Here is a 21288-nt window from a genome sequence, read left to right on the forward strand (position 1 = left end):
CCAATGGCTTCCCACCTAAAACCACAAAGCCTCACCATAGCCTAAGACGGTGTACCTGTGTGGCCTCAGTTTACCTCTTGGACTTTCTTTCTTCTTTTAAGATTTTATTTATTTATTTGAGAGTGAGAGAGAGAGCACAAGCAGGGGGAGCAGCAGGCAGAAGGAAAGGGAGAAGCTGACTCCATGCTGAGCAGGGAGCCCAATATGGGGCTTGATCCCAGGATCTTGGGATCATGACCTGAGCCAAAGGCTGATGCTTACCCGACTGAGCCACCCAGGTGCCTCTCTTGGACTTGATTTCTTATCATCCTAGTGCAGCTACCCTGGCTTACCAGCTGCTCTGCAAACACCCCAAGAAAGTGGCTATGGGAAACTTTCTATTTCCTTGGCCTGGAATCCTCTTCCTCCACGTATGGACAATGGTTCACTCTCTTAGTGCTCTCAGATCTTTGCGGAAATCTCACCTCTTCTGAGAGGGCTTCTGTGACCACCCTGCCCTCCATCACGGCACACTATCGTATCTTTTTCATATGGTGCTCACTATCCAAATATAACTCGGTCATCTGTTTATTTGCTGTCTGTCTCTTTTAAGACTGTCAAGGTCCTTGTCTCACCCACTACCATATCCCCAGTCCCTACAACAGCGCCTGGACTCAGGAAAATTTGGCAAGATAAATGATGCCTGGATGAATAATTCATTCTCCAGTTCAAATTCCCCAGTGGTCCCAACCAATGCAATGGGATTTTTCTGTAATGTCCATATTCGTCGTCCTCCTCCTCCTCCCCTTTATTATTTTTCCTAGATGGCGGACACAGCTGAAAATTTCCCCACCTGACTCGATGAGAAGCATGGACCCTGATGAGTGGCCTACTCAGACCACCCAGAAGAATAAAACTGAGAGGGAGCCAAAGGAGGTCATTCTCAGGGATCAGGTCCTGCCAAGTCTCCTTAAAACCCAGAGCTGCCTGGATGACAACCTTTTAAATACTGACCACATGACCCCTTCTGGAGCAAGAACAAAGGCTTTCTGTCACTCAGCTGAATCAAAGTTGGAAGGCAGGCAAGTATGAGCACCAAGTAGCCACAAATTAGGAGAGCCTTTTATCATCTGATAGAACAAATCTCAAGAGGGTTCACTTACATGTGTTACCGAGAGGGTAAGTATTCACTGCTAAGTTACACGAACCGGGGGACCTGGGAAAGAACACTTTTCGGGATTTAACAGAAGTAGGCAGGCAAAGTAGGTGGGCTGGGGGCAAGGAAGGATCGGGCAGGAGAAACTTACTTGACTCACGTCTCAGAGCAGAAAATAAGAGGCAGCAAGGAAAAGGAGAAAGCAGGAGAGCAAGAGAAGTTCTGGGTCTCAGAGCTGTTCCAAGCAAAGATGAAAGAAATAATAAAGAAGAAAACCCCGGGACTTATCAAAAAAGCAAGTAGCAGTTAATTATACCAGAATGTCAAGAACGTCATCCCACTGAAGAACCCCGACCAGTGCGTTGGCAACCTAATCTATCACTCATCTCTCCTCACCGTATCATTTTACAGTCTTTTTTCTTTTAAAGATTTTATTTATTTGACAGAGAGAGAGATCACAAGTAGGTAGAGAGGCAGCAAGAGAGAGAGAGGGAGAAGCAGGCTTCCCGCCGAGCAGAGAGCCCGATGCGGGGCTCGATCCCAGAACCCTGAGATCATGACCTGAGCTGAAGGCAGAGGCTTAACCCACTGAGCCACCCAGGCGCCCCTCGTTTTATAGTCTTACCAAGTTTTAATAAATCACACAGGTTTACTTTCTGGGAAACTGGTTAAAAAGCAAATAGCTTTTTTTATGTTTTCTTTTTGTCTTTTTTTTTTTTTTTGAGCGAGAGCATGGCGGGGGTGCGGGGGACAGGGAGAGAACCCTACGCAGGCTCCACACCCAGCATGGAGCCCGATGTGGGGAGCCCAATGCAGGGCTCAACCTCATGACCATGAGATCATGACCTGAGCCGAAACCCAGAGTTGGATACTTCACCGACTGAGCCACCTGGCTGTCCCTCAAAGAGCTCTTCTTAAATAACTCCACCATATGTGGGCACCGGAGATTTTTAAATTATTTAGTTTGGAGCAAATTCTAGAAGGAAAGGTCTACAATCCGCCTTTCTCATTATGACAGATGATCTTATCAGCTAGCTTTATCTCAGCACATCATGGCTCTGCTCAAATTTTCAGTGACCCTCCCTCACCCACATGGCAGGGCTCCCATGACCAATCCCACCTTCGAGGCACTCCCACAATCCTACAAATAATATAATACAAATGGCTGACATCCGTGGAGTGGTTACTAATACCGTCCAGTCTCTGGCTTTCCTCACACCATACCATTTAATCCTCATAATGACCTTGTATGGTGATTACTATTATCATCTCCGTGTTATAGAGGAGAAACTGAGGTGCAGGGAGATAAGGATGGACCAAACAAAATTTATTATCCCAACTTCACCTAACACACTTCCCGCCCCATACATACCTGCTTCCAACACTCACCTCCTGATTTTCTCCCATGAAGGCCCTATCTCCTTCAAGAAGCCTTCTCTGACCTCAGATCAGTGACCTGGACTCATTACAGCACTTGGTCTCCAAACCACCTTTAAACAGTATACTAGATTTTTAAGTAAACTGTACACCCAACGTAGGGTTCGAACTCACGGCCACACAATCAAGAGTCACATGCTCTACTGACTCGGCCAGCCAGGTGCCCTTAAACCATCTTCATTTTGTGTCCCATCTTCCCAAAGAGGTTTTAAGTTCTGCATGGGAAACTTCTCCCTACCCTTTGCAATACTAACACCTTGAGTTAATAAGATATTTAGTACATATTTGGTGATGAATTCATTGATTCCTCATAGTGTCTGGCACATGGGCATCCTCTAATAAATGGTTTTCAACAGTCACCAATGAATGAGGAAAAACTAAACATAAAAAACAAGTCGGGGGGGTCTGGCTGGCTCGGTTGGTGAAGCGCCCAACTCTTGATCTCAGCTCAGGTCTTGATCTCAGGGTCATGAGTTCAAGCCCTGTGTTGGGCTACACGCTGGGCATGGGGTCCACTTAAAAAATAAATAAATAGAGGGGCGCCTGGGTGGCTCAGTGGGTTAAGCTGCTGCCTTCGGCTCAGGTCATGATCTCAGGGTCCTGGGATCGAGTCCCGCATCGGGCTCTCTGCTCATCGGAGAACCTGCTTCCTCCTCTCTCTCTCTCTCTCTCTCTGCCTGCCTCTCTGCCTACTTGTGATCTCTCTCTGTGAAATAAATAAATAAAATCTTTAAAAAAAATAAAAAAAAATAGATAAAAAATAAAAACAAATTCATGAGAAATCCCTTACCCATAAAACGACTATAATCTGTTTGTTAGCTGGGAGAGACAGTCTGGTAGACTTGAGAACACAATGCACTAACCTAAGAACAACATTTAAAAATTTTTCTCTTCCTTTTGTTCCAATAAACATAATGACCTTGGCCTTCCCAGCAATTATTTTAATATCGCATGTGCCTTCGTAGGTAAAATTCCTTGATTTGTTGTTCTCCCAACACAGAAGGGAAAAAACCCTCCTGTAACAGTCAAAAGAATAAGTGAGGACTGTTTGACTCTGGATATATATAACAAGTGGGAGGGGGCAGGCCAAGCGAGTCATACATCAAGCAGTTGAACTTACAACCCCGATAACATAGCAAGACACTTCAACATTTAATTGCTGGGAATGGGGAGGAGGAAGCTAGAGGAATGTGCCCCAATGGAGCCAAGAAGAGGCATAAAGGTGGGTGTCCCAGGGGTTGGCCAAGAATCTGCAACAGACTTTTTATTTTTTTTTTAATGAAAAACCACCCTCAACATCAGACTCTTCCTTATTCCATAGATCATTATATCCCTAGGATGTAACTAGCTCTAAGCGCCAGGGGAAGGTCAAATCCAATATCTTAGCTATGTCATTTGCATTCAATTTCTTCACCGAGGTGAAAAAGAGTCAAAGAAAAAAGCAGAGCTTCGCAGCAACTACTTGAGAGATAATGTAAATGGACAGGTTTCTGTCAAGATTGGTGTTTCGGTCTAAGGAATCATTTATTCTCTAGGAGATCTTAAACTTGCTCTCTAAAACTTTCCCAGGAATTGCAGACCGGCAAAGGGATGGGTTCTGATTAACTAGAAAAGTACAAATGGGGGAAATTAATCACCTATGACAAGGCTTGCCCTGTTCTAACACGAACACCGAGAACAAAGCAAATCATAAGCTCAGGGTACAACAGTCACTGCGGACAGACGATAGGACAAGAGCTGCACGACGCCAGCATCTCCTCGGCAAGAGGAAGTGTCCAGCCACCGAAAAGCGTGACTTGGGCATTAATGCACATCATCGCCAGCTCTCCCGGAGCCTGGGTTCCTCACGACCAATTTCCCAGCCAACCACGGAGAGGCTCGGCCAGCACCTCTGCGGAAATCGTGACGATGGCAGAAAATGATGCAGGCTTTTCTCTTAAACACTGACTGGGAGTTGGTGGAAAGGCGTGTATAGGCAAAAGTGCGAATTTTTATTCCACAAACATGGGCTCTTGTCATCTTCCCATATGAAGAAATCAACTTAGCCCCTTCGCCCTAAAGCCCATCACTATCAAGTTGAATGTTCCTACAAAACCGTCTGGCAGCTAGCAAGGGAGGATTTGCTTTCTAAAGCAGCCTATACATGAATTACTGTGGCTACATTATTTATGTCACATTACAGATCACGTGCTTGCTTTCTCCAAAGACTTGATAAAGTAAGAGTCTTCTGATTCCCTTTTAGCTATTGGCCTTGGCTCAGTGTTTTCTAACCCTCTTTCCTTCGCTTTTTTTTTTTTTCCACCTTCTCTGACAACTCCATTTCTCCCTTCCGTGACATTTAGACTCCCTTATTTCTGACAGTCAAAGAATCCAGGAAAGGGACTTGGCCTTGTTTACAAAGACAGTTAAGGGGCGCCTGGGTGGCTCAGTTAGGTAAGTGTCTGCCTTCAGCTCAGGTCATGATCCTGGAGTCCCAGGATCGAGCCCCACACTGTGGTTGGGCTCCCTGCTCAGTGGGGAGTCTGCTTCACCCTCTTCCTCTGTCCCCTCTCCCTACTCCTTCTCTGTAGCGCTCTCTCATTCTCTCTCCAATAAATAAATAAAATCTTGGAAAAAAAAAAAAAAAGAGAGTTGAGTTGCTGTCCATCATTTCAAAATTTTCCAAAGGACCGATTCTACATTTTTTCCTTTAAATCCAGAAGTTTTTTTAAATGAATAAAGACCCCGAAAGTGACACCTCACTCTAAGAAGGTTCCAGCTACCCTACCTTAATCCCTGTCAACCCCAAAGGGATCCACAGGCCCATGTCAAGCCACAGCACACTGAAGAGTCACAGATGAAACCAAAGGGAAGGCACATGGCTCCCGCAGGCTGTTATGTGCTACTGAGTCATGAGAAATACCGAGATCCTTCTGTTGTAGCTTCCTGGTTAGTCTACTGCGAGCTTGAGGGCCTATCAAAGCTTGAATTTTTCTGACAGCAAAGGTTCTTGGCTCTCCACTTGGCCAGCTCTAGGCCTGTGGTGCTCACTGCTCAAGCTACCTACGCTTCTCACCAGCGTGGGCTGGACATCCTAGCAGGCAGGGGACCCTAGACATACCAAGGGGATAATTACCCCCAGTATCAGGAAAAATGACTAAGATAATGACAGCATGCCCGACTTACCTTCCCGTTCATTTACGAGACTCATTAATGTTCTTCACATCAAAGGCTACCATCACAGAAACAAATATAGAAGGGATTTTCCTCTCAGAACATCTCATGAACCGTCAGCCCTCTGCTTCAGTTCATCTGCCTCTGCCCTTGCCGACTCTCCAAGGGCAGGGTCAGCTGCTCCCCACACCGTTAGATTTAGACTATCTCCTGTGTCCGGGCCAGTCCAGGCCTGCCGCAGGAAGAACATGTCTGATTCCCCAACCTGAGGGAGCAAGCTCAAAGCCCCCAGGGCACCCCAGTTCAGAGGCCTGGACTTCTACCTTGGCCCTCACTCCAAGTTCTCAAGGCTGGCCAAACAAAATGCACATCCAACACCCACCCCCACCCCACCCCCATCCCACCATGGCCCTTCTCCCTACAGTCACAGGCCCTCTGTTTACATAGAGATGGCACCGTAAACTCGGCGAGTTTCAACCAACTTCCACGAGGCTGAACTCAATAATAGTTAAAACACAAATTCTTAGGAAGACAAACCATCAGAGACTCTTAATCTCACAAAACAAACTGAGGGTTGCCGGGGGGCGGGGGGTAGGGAAAGGGTGGTTGGGTTATGGACATTGGGGAGGGTATGTGCTATGGTGAGTGCTGTGAAGTGTGTAAACCTGGCAATTCAGAGATCTGTACCCCTGGGGCTAATAATACATTATATGTTAATAAAAAATTAAAAATTAAAAAACACAATTCTTAGAGGGAAACAAAAACCTCTTGGCAAAACCCCTCAGACACCTTTCACTGAGTCTGCCCGAACCTTCTTCCTCTCATGTCCATCCCAGCTGTGATTAACCCTGAAACAGAATATTACCACTCTGGCTTAGGACATGAAACAGGAAGAATAGGGGACGTATATCTAGCTCCCAGAAATCCAAAATGGAGAAGATCTGGGATAAATGAAATCCATGCCCAGGCACAATTCCCAAATCTCGTTATGGCCTTTTTCACATTATTCCTCCTCGTTTTGTTTTTTTAAGAGCTGTGTGGCACACAGGATCACTTTGATTTATCCTTCTTTTCCTTTCTTAGCCTACTGTTTGGTAGAAGTTTTAAAAAGAAAAGAAAGTAAGTGGTTTTATGCTATTTGAACTGTATCTCACTTTAAAAAAAAAAAAAAAAAAAAAAAAAAGGAAGAAGTGGCCAAAACATGAACAGCTGGGGACGAAAGGAGGCAACAACGCAAAGAGCCTAGCTCACAGCGGAAGAACGACAACAAGCTGGAGGCTGGCGGCAGCTGTCCCCTTCAGCTGGGCCATGTGGTCACCAAGTTGCCTCAGACCCCACCACCCGCTTCATGAATTTATGGCTCCTGCCTGGCCCCCATGAGTGGTGCTGTTTGCAACCTCCGGGATAGACAACACATCAGCTAAACAATCAATCTTTCACTACTTGACTGAATTCGTTTTCTACTGTCATTGGAACAAATTGCCACAAACTCAGTGGCTTAAAACAAAATGTATCCTCTGCCGGTTCTACAGAGCAGAAGTCTGAGATGGGTCTCTCTGGGTGAAAATCCAGGTTATAGCAGAGCTGTGTCCCTTCCTAGAATCTCTAGGGGAGAAGCCATTTCCTTGCCTTTTCCAGCTTCCGGAGGCTGCCAGTATTTCCTGGCCAGTGGCTCCTTCTGCCATCTTCAAAGCCAGCAACAAAGCATCTCTCTCTGACCCCGCTTCTGTCCTCCCACCTCCTTCCCTGACTCTCCTCTTCTGCCTCCTCCTTCCACTGACAGGGACCCTTGTGATTACACTGAGCCCACCTGGAAAACCCAGGCTCCGCTCCCGGTGTGCTGATTAGCCACCTGAACTCCCCTTGGCCATGTAAGGGAACATTTACAGATGTTGGACATTAGGACATGGCCATCTTTGGGGGGACAATTATTCTGCCCACCGCATCAACCAATCTGTGTTTCACAAACTATGGAGGAAAATGGAAAGCATGTACTTTTTACAGGCAACTGTGTTTTGACTTATGATAAATGGGCTCCTAAAAAGTTGTATGCAAAGCAAATTCTCTTTTAAAGGCATTAGAGGAATTCACTATTGAAAAGAATCCCATGGTGAATTGTTTTCTGAAGGTATTAATTCCCCAATGTCTTGTTCTATGAGTCCAGATTTCCATACATTATATTCATGTTGGGCTACAGTAAGTATGGAGAAAACATTTTAATATTTTGAGTATGCTGAGAGTGGAGTCAAAACCCATAGAACCGGGGTGCCTGGGTGGCTCAGTCGTTAAGCACCTGACTTCAGCTCAGGTCATGATCCCAGAGTCCTGAGATCTAGCCCCACATCAGGCTCCTGCCCAGCAGGAAGCCTGCTTCTCCCTCTCCCACTCCCCCTGCTTGTCTTCCCTCTCTTGCTATCTCTCTGTCAAATAAATAAATAAAATCTTTAAAAAAAAAAACCCATGGAACCATTTTCTGGCAATCTGCACTGAATTATACACTTTCACACAAGCATTTCTGAACCTGAGAATTTTTTTCCCTAATATTTTATGTATTTATTTATCTGAGAGAGAGAATGAACACAAGCAGGGGGTGGGGGAAGGGCAAAGGGAGATGCAGACTCTCCACTGAGCAGAGAGCCCTACAGGGGACTCAATCCCCAGACTGTGGGATCTTGACCAGAGGCAAAGGCAGACATTTAACCGACTAAGCCACCCAGGCGCCCTGCTGAACCTGGTAATTCTGATTGGACATATATTATAATAAAGCCTCGAGTCTCACTCACTCAGCTAGCAGGCCTTGACTGTGTGCCAGGAAGAGCAGAGGCTCGGGCATCAGCCTGGCTAGGTTCAGATCCCATGTCTGAATCTGGGGCGGTGTGACCTTGGGTGAACCATTCATTTCTTTGTGCCTCACTTCCCACGTCTTAAACCAAAAATACAAACAAGACCCCTCTATCCTAGGACTGCCACAAGGACTAAATGAGATACAGACTACAAAACACCCAGTAAGGTGCCTGGCACATACGAATGAGGTCCTCCACGAATGGATTCATCACCATCGGCTAAAACCCATGTTAACGTTAAGTGCAGGAGACACGCAGAAAGCATCCTACAACTTGGATTCATTATTCTCAGGACTTGGAAATGAAAGTGAGAACCGGACATAGCCACTCAATGGAAAGCAGCGGGCCAAATATTAAATTAAGATAAAATTTGAGTCTTCTCTTGGTAGACACCCATGGTTTCTGCTCGCAGGCTATGTGAGAGACAGAATGGCCTTCCGTACTTAACGGCAGTGTGAATCACCCTCGGCAAACCACATGACCTTGTACTGAGTATTTGCAAGAACAGTTATATTTGGTACAAGACAATACTTTGGCTTTCTGCTCAGAACCTTCCAAGTAGCTCGTTAGTTTCACCTTCAGATTTTAATGGCTCTTCACGGCCTCTGGAACAAAAGTCAGCTTCATGCCCGAGGCATTTGAGATCCCCCCAACTCCCCTGCCCCCAGTTCTACCTTTATCTCCTACAAACCCCATACGCAGATATTTTGGCCAAACTACACAACTCTGTAATTCTCGGACAACACCAAGGTACCTTGTCTAGTAGGAAATTTGGTATGTTCCTTATCTCATCTGGAGACCATTGGCATTCAGGGACCCTCATCTTAGACATCCATAGCTTTCCCCTCGTGACCAGCACAGAATACGTGCCTAATCAATATTTGCCAAATTAATGGGCTACCCGATCCTTCTATTCAGTATATCCGTCTCCACATAGGAACCTGTAATGCCCTTTTGTTTCAATGCCATTACCTTCATTCAGCTGACAGTCTCCTTCCTGAATTTTTTTTTCATTTTTAATGGAAGCATCGTTGAATGACAGCCTCCTTTGTAAACTTCCTGATTCTGAATAATTACATTTCTTTAAAAAGTTGCATGTCTAAATTTATCCTGAGGTTGCAGAGTTTTTAAATTCTATACATCTGTGAGAAAATCATCTCAATAGAGAATTTTTTTTTTTTTTTTTTTTGGCTAGGGCTCACTGTAAACATTTTTTTTTCAAGATTTTTAAAATTTATTTGAGGGAAGAGAGAGAGAGTGAGCAGGAGGCGGGGGCAGCAGGGGTGGAGAGGCAGAGGGAGAGGGAGAAGCAGACTCCCCGCTGAGCAGGGAGCCGGACACGGGACTCGATCCCAGAACCCCGGGATCATGACCTGAGCTGAAGGCAGGCACCCAACCGACTGAGCCACCCACATGTCCCTGTAAACATTCTTTTAAAGAAACATGTTTTCCACACAGGTTACTCATGACAATATCCTTAAACTGATAATACAATGACTACTTCTTACCTTCATGGTAACCGTGATGGTGCTATTTACATTGGCTTTATGCAACCAGCCTTGTTTTATGACGCCACCCTTCTGAGAACAGAGCGAAGAGGAATCCTGAAATAGGGCAAAAACCGTCAGTGAAACAGCAGGCCGTCTAATCAAACTTTTGGGGGGACACGAACGAGGCCCTTCCCCACTTTCTAATTAAAGCACAACCTCCCCACCCCACAAAGATGCCTGATGAAACTTGAAATTGTTAACTAGATAAAGAAAGGCTCTGTGCCACGCACACAGCAGGTGCTCAATATTTGCTGAATCTCAGGGGCTGTCTTCTGGGAGTCTTCTGCATGAAGTAAACAGTCAAACTGCACCTCAAAATGGCACAGACATCCAGGCCATCTGTCCCAAGAGGGATCTATTACGCAGGGGGTTCTAGATGAATCACCCTGCCACATTCCCGGTGCAGAGAAAACAAGCCCCACGAGCATCTCCCACGGTGGGAAAACATGTTCATATACAAAGCACAGCCCACTTCACTTGATTTTCCCTAAACTCCACTTGGAAACACAATAATTTTTTTTTTAATTTTTAAAAACGCTCGTTAGCTTGAAAGCCGGCCACCAATCACTTAAGAACAATACTGTCCCTCAGCTTTTCTCAAGGAGTTCTGTGCCGGCAGAAGCAACCTTGAGGACACCACCGCAGTGACCCCCACTTTTACCTCATCTTTCTCACAGTCCTCGTCAATCTCAAATACGTGACTGGGAATCTTTTCTGGTCGCAGAGATTTGCTGAAAAACGCAAGAGAATTACCTCAGATACTGAAGAGAACAGACAAAAAAATAAAATAAAAGCAAGATGAATAGACAGACTTCTCTCTTTTACAACCAAGGAAACGCCAAGACGTGAGGAGGATAAATTCTTTTCCCCCTTCCAAACTCAGAGTTTCCTCTCTGAGTAAACTTACATTACCTTTTATGTGAGGGCTCCTACGTGTGCGGCCTGTGGCGAAACTACAGCTAAGCCAAATACTAAGTCAGCCTAGAACTGCCAGAGAATGTGAGCCGGAGTTGTTAGTGATAGCAGAAGCTTATCTTTCCCCAGAAGAAAAAGCAACACAGTGTAATTCTGGCTCTTTCATCCATTTGCTGTATGAACTTGGACTGGTCATCCATCTTGGGATTCAATTTTAAAGTTCGTCTTTAGGCCTGTTTTCTTTTCGAGAGAATTGTTTTTGAAAACTACAAGAGGCTACACAACGTCTTATTCTCTAAAACATTTCCCAGATGATAGATGGCCTATGAGGTTAGTAGTACTACAGATGAGGAAACAGAGAACAGGGAGGCTCAAAGAGATTGAGTGACTGGCCCAAGGTCATCCAGCTAGTAAGTAAGCAGCTGGATGTGGTTGTAGTAAGTGAGAGTAAGTGGTTGTTGAACCTCAACAAATAAGACTGGAATTGGCTCCTGAGCCAGTGTGCTCTCAGCAGTCGGTCAACTCAACTGAAAGAAATGTGCTTTTGTCAAGGGATGTCTGGGGTTGTCAAACTGAACCAAGTACCTTCTAGTATTTTCTTTGTTTTTTAAGATTTTATTTATTTATCTGGGAGAGAAAGAAAGAGAGAGCACGAGCAGGGGTAGGGGCAGAGGGACAAGCAGACTCCCCATCGAGCAGGGAGCCCGACACAGGGCTCAATCCCAGGACCCCAAGATCATGACCTGAGCTTAAGTCAGATATGTAATCGCCTGAGCCACCCAGGTGCCCCAATTCTAGCATTTTCCTGGACACCACTGGAAAGTGCTCACTACATTATCCAGAATTAAAAGATTTTATGGTCAATATAGCTGCATCAAAGCCAAAAAGCGAACGCATACATTTTGGGAAGAATTTCAATGCATAAAGTGAAAACATATTCAATTGGCCAAAATACATTTACCAAACAAGCCGGTCACTTTAAGGCCTTGCTTTATTATAAATTATCTCTGAGAAGCTTCATAAGTGGTTAGAAAAAGGTAAAATGTTGAGTAACTCTCCTCTGAAAGGCTTCCCCTGAATTCTATACTTACCATGGCAACATTCGAAAGTCTCCAGAGAAGTCTTCATACTTGTAGTTTACCACGTGCCAATCTGTGCTATAGGTTTTAATACACTGAAAGAAAATAGGAATTTTTAATTTGAAACATCAAGCAAGCATACATCTATCCAGTCTGTAAAAGTCTGGTAAAGGAAGGTGACAGACTTTGTAAAAATCATTTGGAAAATACTTGTACTGGGATCATCCTTTGGGGATTAACATGGTCTCCCTAAACCAATTGGGAGCAAAAAATCCCAATGCATACATACTTTGGAACACTCTGACTCCAAATTCAGAGAAGATTCAAATCTAAAAGAGAGAAACTAAGAACCCATGCTGTTTGTCACAGTGATTAAGCTCTCTCCTCTCTACCCCATCATCTAGACTTGTCACAGAGGTCCACTAAGTTAGTCATTTTGTTTCCCATTAATGCTAAAGGAAGAACATTTTTCTGACTTTAATAATGTCCCTTTGTGGCCTCTGAGGGTCTTACCTCTTTGACAAACAAACTTTGGGCCCTTTTCTCAGCATCTTCTGGTACAGTGGACTGCACTGTTCTGCGCTGACGACTTATCACCGAGATCTAGAAGACAAAGAACATTCTTGCCGTTAAGAACCAGCCTGGAGAGCATAAGCGTTTTCCTTGAAAGTAGTGTTTGTGAACTCACAGAGATATCCTCCATTGGAAACATAAGCAGGTCTCTGAGGGGGTCGCTGTAAATCTGGGTTTTCCTTTGGGTGATAACATTCTCATAGTCCAAGGGCTCAACAATTTTTGTCTTTTCCTTAATGAGAGACAAAACAAAGTTAATATGGTCAGACTCATGAGGCATAAATTCCTGTCCATGTGTGAAAGACAGAAGGGACTACTGACGGCAGTGAGCACTTCGGATGCTTTCACGAGAAACATCCTTCATAAACAAAAAGCACAGACACCAAACACATATGGACACACATGCAGATCTCTCCGCTAAAGCCCAGGGGGTCCGGAGAGCTAGCCCTGTACTCTGCTTTGCCATGTGCCCTGCAAAAATGTAAGGTAAAACAAAGAATGGTCTGTCTGGAAGCCTGTCGGTTGATTTTTAGGGAACTGGCTCTGTTCACTGGGTAACCGAAGAGGACAAAGTAGGGACATTTGTGTGCCTGGTGCAGGCCGGGCCTGGCCAAGCGTGGCTATTGGAGGTGCTCGAGCCTCTGGGCAGGCGTGAAAGGGTGGGGTCCTAGGTGACAAAGTCAGGGGATCCCTGCCAGACTTCCGGGGGACCTGGCCACTGAGAGGAGGGCCCCAGCCTGAGGCTAAGGTTACAAGGAGCAGGGTCGGTGTCGGGAGAAATGCAGGCTATGATTTATTAATAAGAGTAACAAGAGTGAGCATTTACCAAGCCCTTTCTACAAGTGTGCCAGACACTGTGCCAAGCGCTTTCTCTATATTTTCTCATGTAAGCCTCATAACCACCCTAGGAAATGGGCTTGATCTGGGGCGCCTGGCTGGCTCAGCCCATGCAGCGAGCATGCGTGAAAGAATGAATAAAAAAGTAGAAACAGGCTTAATCTTTGTCACCATTGGACAGGAGGAACCACTGCACTCAACACTACGTAGCTTGTCTGCCTTCTGAGCTATAATTCAAACCCAGGTCTGTGACTACAAAGGCTCTCTTCTTTCTACCTCACACAGCCTCTCCTCCCCCTCAGAGATACACAAAGATAGGAATAGACAAGACACTGAACTTGGAAGAGGATCCCACCACCCACCTTCCTATCATTTTTTTCTTTCACTGAACTTAGCACCATGTGATATAACACCTACTTTACCGCTCTGCTCATCTGATGGCAGAGATTTCCTTTTATTTGGTCGCTGTTCTAACTCCAGCCTCGGCAACGGCACTTGGCACACGGTGGGCATCCCACTGTTAATTGTTGGATAAATACTGAGATACTTAGATTCATCGGAGCTACATCCCAATACACTATTCCAAACCAAGGTGGGTGTATATTAATGCTTCCTGATAACAGTGTTTTATTAAATCACATTAAAATTACTTAAAAATTTTATTAAAAAACAACAGAAAGTAAACCTGAATACAACATACACTGAAACTTAGTATCATAATGGAATCGGAATTGTATTTGCTTACACAGTATTTGAGGCAGTCTCTAGTATGGCATATCCACACAGTCCTTTGAAAACAGGGTTTTTTAAAGTTTTTATTTAAATTCCAGTTAGGCAACATACAGTGTAATATTAGTTTCAGGTGTACAATATGGTGGTTCAACACTCATACAACACCTGGTACTCAACACAAGTGATGTCCCCCCTAGACCCCGTTCCCTATTTTCCCCATCCCCCCACCCCTCTCCCCTCCTTGTGTTCCCTAGAGTTAAGGGTCTGAGTCTTGGCTTGTGTGTCCTTTTCTCCCCCTTGGCTCGATTGTTTTGTTTCTTAAATTCCGCATGTGAGTGAAATCATATGGTATTTGCCTTTCTCTGACTGACTTATTTCACTTAGCATAATACACTCTAGGTCCATCCGTATCGTTGCAAATGGCAAGATTTCATTCTTTTTGATGGCCGAGTAATATTCCATTGTGTACATTCATCCCCATCTTCTTTATCCATTCATCTGTCGATGGACCTTGGACTGCTTCCATAATTCAGCTATTGGAGATAATTCTGCCATAAATGAGAAGTTTTTATACATGGTTCACAATTAAGTCACTGCTATATCCCAATGCCATATCCGAAGAGCATTTCAGAGTTTCCTCTCTAAGATTACTTAGATTAAACCACTCTGACCAATAAACATCAGTATTCAACAAATCTAAAAGACCCTAAAAAAGGAAAGGAAGTTCCTCATGAAATTAAAAATGGAACTGCCATATGATCTAGCAATCCCACTTCTGGGTATATAGCCGAAGAAAACAAAATCAGTATCAAAAAGAGGTATCTGCATTCCCATGTTTCTAGCAATATTATTCACAAGAGCCAAAATAGAGAAAAAACTTAAGGGTCTCTCAACAGATGAATGGATAAAGAAAATGTGGTTTATACATATATTGAAATACTGGGGGACCTGGGTGGCTCAGTGGGTTAAAGTCTCTGCCTTCAGCTCAGGATGGTCCCAGGGTCCTAGGTTCAAGCCCTGCGTCGGGCTCTCTGCTCAGCGGGGAGCCTGCTTCCCTTCCTCTCTCTCTGTCTGCCTCTCTGCCTACTTGTGATTTCTGTCTGTCAAATAAATAAAATCTTTAAAAAAAAAAAAAAGAAATATTATTCAGCCATTAGACAGAACATCCTGCCATTTGCAACAACATGGATGGACCCGAAGGGCATTATAAGTCAAATAAGACAGAAAGACAAAAACCTCAGGGTATCATGGATAAAGGTCTTTCTCTCTCTCTTGTTCTCTCACACACGTAAACACACACACACCCAGAGGAATATTACTCAGCCATTAAAGAATGAAATCTTGCCACTTGCCACAACACGTATGCATCTAGAGTGTACGATGCTGAGTGAAATAAGTCAGAGAAAGACAAATACCGTATGATTTCACTTCTATGTGCAATCTAAAAAACAAAACAAAAACAAATTCCTAAATACTGAGAACAAACTGGTGGTGGCCAGAGGGGAGGAAGGTAGGGGGATGGGTAAAAGCAGATGAAGGGGATTAAGAGGTACAGACTTCCAGTTATAAAATAAGTCAAAATATAGTATATATAACATATATTTTATATATATTATAAAATATAGTCAATTACACCACAGGCAATAGAGTCAATGCTACTATAATAACTTTGTTTATAACAGATGGTAACTACACTTACCACGGCGAACACTTCATAATGTGTATAAATGTCAAAACACTATGTTGTGCACCTCAAACTAATATGTTGTGTGTCAACTGTACTTCAATTTAAAATAATTTAAACATTTAAGGGGCGCCTGGGTGTCTCAGTGGGTTAAAGCCTCTGCCTTCGGCTCAGGTCATGATCTCAGGGTCCTGGGATCGAGCCCCGCATCCGGCTCTCTGCTCAGCAGGGAGCCTGCTTCCTCCTCTCCCTCTGCCTGCCTCTCTGCCTACTTGTGATCTGTCTGTCAAATAAATAAATAAAATCTTTTTAAAAATTTTAAAAAATTTTTTAAAAACCTCCCATTGGGATAGAGCCAGAAAGGAGGACAAAGACTTGATAATCGTTGAAGCTGAAGATAGGTGATGAGTACCTGGGCTTTCATGTACTCTTCACACACACACACACACACACACACACACACACACAAATACTGTATGGTATCATTTATACGTGAAATCTAAAAAAAGTAGAGCGGTACTTGCTGGGGCTGGGAGATGAGGGAAATGGGGAGCGATTGGTCAAAAGGTACAAACTTCAGTTACCAGATGAGTAAGTTCCGGAGAGCTAATGCAGAACATGATGACTACGGTTACTAATTCGGTATTGTGTACTTGAAATTTACTAAGACAGTAGTGCTTAAGCATCCTCATCAAAAAAATAAAGTATGCACGGTGATAAATGTGTTCATTAACTTGACCGTGGTAGTCATTTCACAGTGTATACCTATATTAAATTATCACAGTGTACACTTTAAATATGTACAAGTTTCTTTTTCAACTATACCTCAATAAACCTGGGGGAGAGGGGGAAGATCCTAAGGAAGATATACTTCAAGTCTTAAATTTGAATTTGTAGACCCACAAGATCAAATCCAGCTGACCATCCCCTATCATGTCTATGAATACAAAATGAGTTGAAACAGAAGAAACAATTCCTATTCGGGGAACTCAGAGGTTTCCTGATAGTAAAATTTGAGCCCCTTGTCCTACATCTACCATGTATTCATGGACCCCAAGCGCAAGGAAACTGGCTGCCTCTTCCTGCCTAACATTCTGAGTCTCTGATCAATTGCTCAGAGAAATGAGTAAAGCCCATCTAAGAAGGCAAGCCTTAGGCACTGAAAACAATTTCCAAGTCTTGCTTTTGGTGCCAACTATCCTCTCAATACAGAGTGCAAAAACAGCCCTCAAATTTCAATGTTTAACCTGTTGAGTTAGCATCTGTTAATCTCTCTCTACAATAATTTCACAAATACCTGCTCCAAGTAACTTTGAAAAAGAAAAAAAAAAAACATCTACCTTCAGCTTCCTAATGTGGTTGTCAAATTAAGCTGGAAAAAGCCTATGCCCAAATGAATCTCTTGTTTAAACATACAGCAGAATATAAGCCTTCCAAAAAACAAACCCTCAGCTCTCCCTATGTTTTGAAAGCCCTGTATTCATGTTCTAGAAAACAAGGTTTCACTTTTCATTTAAAACTGACTAAACTAATGGTGCCTGGGTGGCTCAGTGGGTTAAGCCTCTGCCTTCAGCTCAGGTCATGGTCTCAGGGTCCTGGGATCGAGCCCCGCATCGGGCTCTCTGCTCAGCAGGAAGCCTGCTTCCCCCTCTCTCTTTGCCTGCCTCTCTGCCTACTTGTGATCTCTCTCTCTCTCTCCCTCTGTGTGTGTCAAATAAATAAATAAAATCTAAAAAAAAAAAAAAAAAACTGACTAGACTAAGCATTCTGCGGGCACCTGGGTGGCTCAGTCAATTAAGCATCTGCCTTTGGCTCAGGTCATGATCCCAGAGTCCTGGGATCGAGCCCCACAATGAGCTCCGAGTCTGCTTCCCCCTCTCCCTCCGCCTGCCTCTCCCCCTGCTTGTGTGTGCGCTCTCTCTCTCTCAAATACATAAATAAAAATCTTGAAAAAAAAATAATAAACTAAGCGTTCTGGGTCTTCACTCTTACTTCCTTTGTCAGAGGTAGCTCGATTGTAGAAAAAGTTGAGGTGGCTGTTCTGAGTCCCACAAAACTTACCCTAATGGCAGATCTAGGCCTGTTAAGTCAGGCTTCATCTGCTTCAGAAGAAAAAGAGGAAGGACTAACCCTCCCCCAACCCAGTCGCCTCCAATCCCAGTCCTCACAGGCCTTAAAAGCACAATTCAAACTGGAAGTAGAGGAAAAAGGATTTTTTAGGAGTCAGCACCCCAACAACCACACCCTAAGTTTCTCTTCCAGTACAGTTCATTGGTAACTCTCTTGGCATCAGAGACAAGGAAAACCTTTGACACTTAGAATCATCACGATTTCATGGTGGCTCTGCCCTGTGGTCCAGAACATGTCTCTTGTCTAACACTGCTATTCAACTTTACCACTGGACTACAGGACTCACAAGGTTTCCCTTAATAAAGCTTCCCTCACACACAAAAAGGGTCTCTCTCCCAGGTTCGCAAGTTTTCCCTCCTGCCACTTTGTGCCCCGACTGGCCAAAGAAGGTGCTTTTTCCTCAGTCAAGAACTCTATGATGGGGCGCCTGGGTGGCTCAGTGGGTTAAGCCTCTGCCTTCAGCTCAGGTCATGATCTCAGGGTCCTGGGATTGAGCCCCACATCGGGCTCTCTGCTCAGCGGAGAGCCTGCTTCCTCCTCTCTCTCTGCCTGCCTCTCTGCCTACTTGTGATCTTTGTCTGTCAAATAAATAAATGAAATCTTAAAAAAAAAAAAAAAAGAACTCTGTGATAACAAACGGTACTTCATAAACATTCAAATAATATAGGAAGGTCCCACTGGGTTACCTCTGTGTGGCTCCACAGCACCGTTCAGTAAAAGGCAAAAGCTTTTCTACAATCTGGAGAAAAGCAAGCATATGTTTCTGCCTTCTCCTCATAAGTAGTGACAGGAAAACCGTCAACCTAAATTTGGAACCTACTCGGTTTTTACCATAAAGAAAAAAAAAGGCCCCCAAACGGCCTTTGAATGTTCTTGCTCATGGATTCGGAGGCTCTCTTGAAGTAACTTGCTTGTGATTTATTATTAATTTTTTTATCTTATCATTTCACTTGAAGATCACTTTGCGGCCTTCAGGAAACATTTCCTTTTTTTTTTCTAAAGATTTTATTTATTTATTTGACAGAGATCACAAGTAGGCAGAGACGCAGGTAGAGAGAGAGAAGAGGAAGCAGGCTCCCCATGGAGCAGAGAGCCCGATGCGGGGCTTGATTCTAGGACCCTGAGATCATGACCTGAGCCAAAGGCAGAGGCTTTAACCCACTGAGCCACCCAGGCGCCCCAGGAAACACTTTCAATACGAATGCTACCTTGTGTCTTACTATAACCTGCCAAGTAGACAAGGAAAATGCCATCATTTCAACTTTCTAATGAAGAAAGAGGCTCAGAGGCCTGATGAAGTTCAGCAGTCCATCATCTAGTAGGAGAACTGGGATTCGAATCCAGGTAATCCAACTCCTGATTCTCTTTTTAGCAGAGTTTTCCAGACTCAGCTTATTCACATACAATCCTCAAGACTTTGCCGTACCTTCTGCACTCATATGCTTCGTATTTTTCTCCCAATCAAATCTCTTCTTCATTGAAATGTATTTATTGAAACAGTAAGCTATAAATCACTTCCCCATAAAGGAAAATAAATCAGTATTTTTCTAAACCGTTTTTTTTAAAGATTTTATTTATTTATTTAAGAGAGAGAGAGAGAGAACAGGAGCAGGGCAAGGGGCAGAGGGAGAAGCAGACTCTGCTGAGCAGGGAGCCCGATGCGGGGCTCGATTCCAGGACTCTGGGACTCTGGGACGCTTAACCGACTGAGCCACCCAGGCGCCCTAATCGGTAATTTTCCAATCTCTAATAAAATATTTTTTCTGTTTTTTTTTTTTAAAGGAAACTCTACCCCCAAAGTGGGGCTCAAACTCACGACCCCGAGATTGAGTCACATTCTCCACCAAATGAGCCACCATTTATTGGTGCCCCACCAAGAAAATAAAATTTAAAATATCAATCTTTGTACTATGGTGTGGGACACAGGACACTCTTCCAGGCTTACTTAGGACCAAATCTAAATAGACTTGTAAACCCTAAAACTGTAAAGAAGTGAAGAGTGAAGAAATGAAGGGGAAAAAGAGATGACATTTTGATTTCTAACAGAGAGAGAAAGGACAGACTGAAAAAGGAAATTCATCAGTACAGATCCAATTAGGGTCTACTTCTTGGTCCAAAGAGAAGAAACAACAGATCCTAACTGGGAATCACTGACAGCATCAAATATTAAGATTTTATGATTTTGTGGTGTTTTCTCCACATCTGCTATCCAAGAGGACTGATCTTTCATCATCCTAACTGTATATATATTTTTATAAAACCACGCTTGTATGGGGCTCCTGGGTGGCTCAGCGGGTTAAAGCCTCTGCCTTCGGCTCAGGTCATGATCTCAGGGTCCTGGGATCGAGCCCCACATCGGGTTCTCTGCTCAGTGGGGAGCCTGCTTCCTCCTCTCTCTCTCTCTCTGCCTGCCTCTCTGCTTACTTGTGATCTCTGTCTGTCAAATAAATAAATAAATAAATAAATAAATAAAATCTTAAAAAAAAAAACGACGCTTGTAATTCTAAAATATGTAAATATGTATGCACATGTATATATTCAACCACCCAACCATTGGTGTATTTTTTTTTGTAATTGAAGTGTAATTAACATACAATGTTCTATTAGTTTCAGGTGTACAACATAGTGATTCAACAATGCTATACATGACGCAGAGTAGTCCCCATCTGTCACCGCATAATGTTACTACAATATTACGGATGATATTCCCTATTCTGTACCTTTGATCGCCAAGACTTATTTATTCCATAACTGGGAGTATGTACTCTTAATCCCCTTTACTATTTCACCCACCTCTCCCTACCTCCCCTCTGGCAACCACCAGTCTGTCCTCTGTAAATACAACTACTCATGTATTCAAAAGCTCACATTACTAGCAAGCCTATTTATATTATCATTAGAAACTTAACCACATAATTTCAACTGTATTTAAAAAGCAATCATGATCCCATGATATTTCTCTGCAACGATGAGGAATCAGCCTGGGTGCTTTCTGCTTAGATACGACATCAAAGGTCATTAGTTTACTGGTAAATCTTTTACTTTAGAAACTAGTTCTCCTGAAGAATTCTAAGAATGTCTCTTCTGCAAGTCTAAAAGTGAACACTGGCTTCACAGAATCCCTCCTATAGCACAGTGGGAGGGAGACCAGAAAGCCAGGGGCAAGCTTCACCGTGGAGCCCAGCGCTCCTTCAAAAACCTCTACCACCACGACCGCCCC

General features: G+C 43.8%; 1 protein-coding gene across 2 annotated transcripts in view; it reads right to left on the bottom strand.

Moving 5' to 3' along the window:
* Positions 1–21288, bottom strand: part of DOCK11 (dedicator of cytokinesis 11) — a 187379-nt gene that overhangs the window by 128184 nt on the left and 37907 nt on the right. For both annotated transcript variants that reach the window (XM_047715225.1, XM_047715224.1), the window contains exons 2-6: positions 12801–12917; positions 12626–12715; positions 12125–12207; positions 10780–10849; positions 10077–10172 (exon numbers count right to left, since the gene is read on the bottom strand). In XM_047715225.1, coding sequence (XP_047571181.1) covers positions 10077–10172; positions 10780–10849; positions 12125–12207; positions 12626–12715; positions 12801–12917 — 456 coding nt within the window. The remainder of the gene's footprint in view (positions 1–10076; positions 10173–10779; positions 10850–12124; positions 12208–12625; positions 12716–12800; positions 12918–21288) is intronic.

This window comes from Lutra lutra, chromosome X, assembly GCF_902655055.1.
Source record: "Lutra lutra chromosome X, mLutLut1.2, whole genome shotgun sequence".
Classification (NCBI taxonomy): domain Eukaryota; kingdom Metazoa; phylum Chordata; class Mammalia; order Carnivora; family Mustelidae; genus Lutra; species Lutra lutra.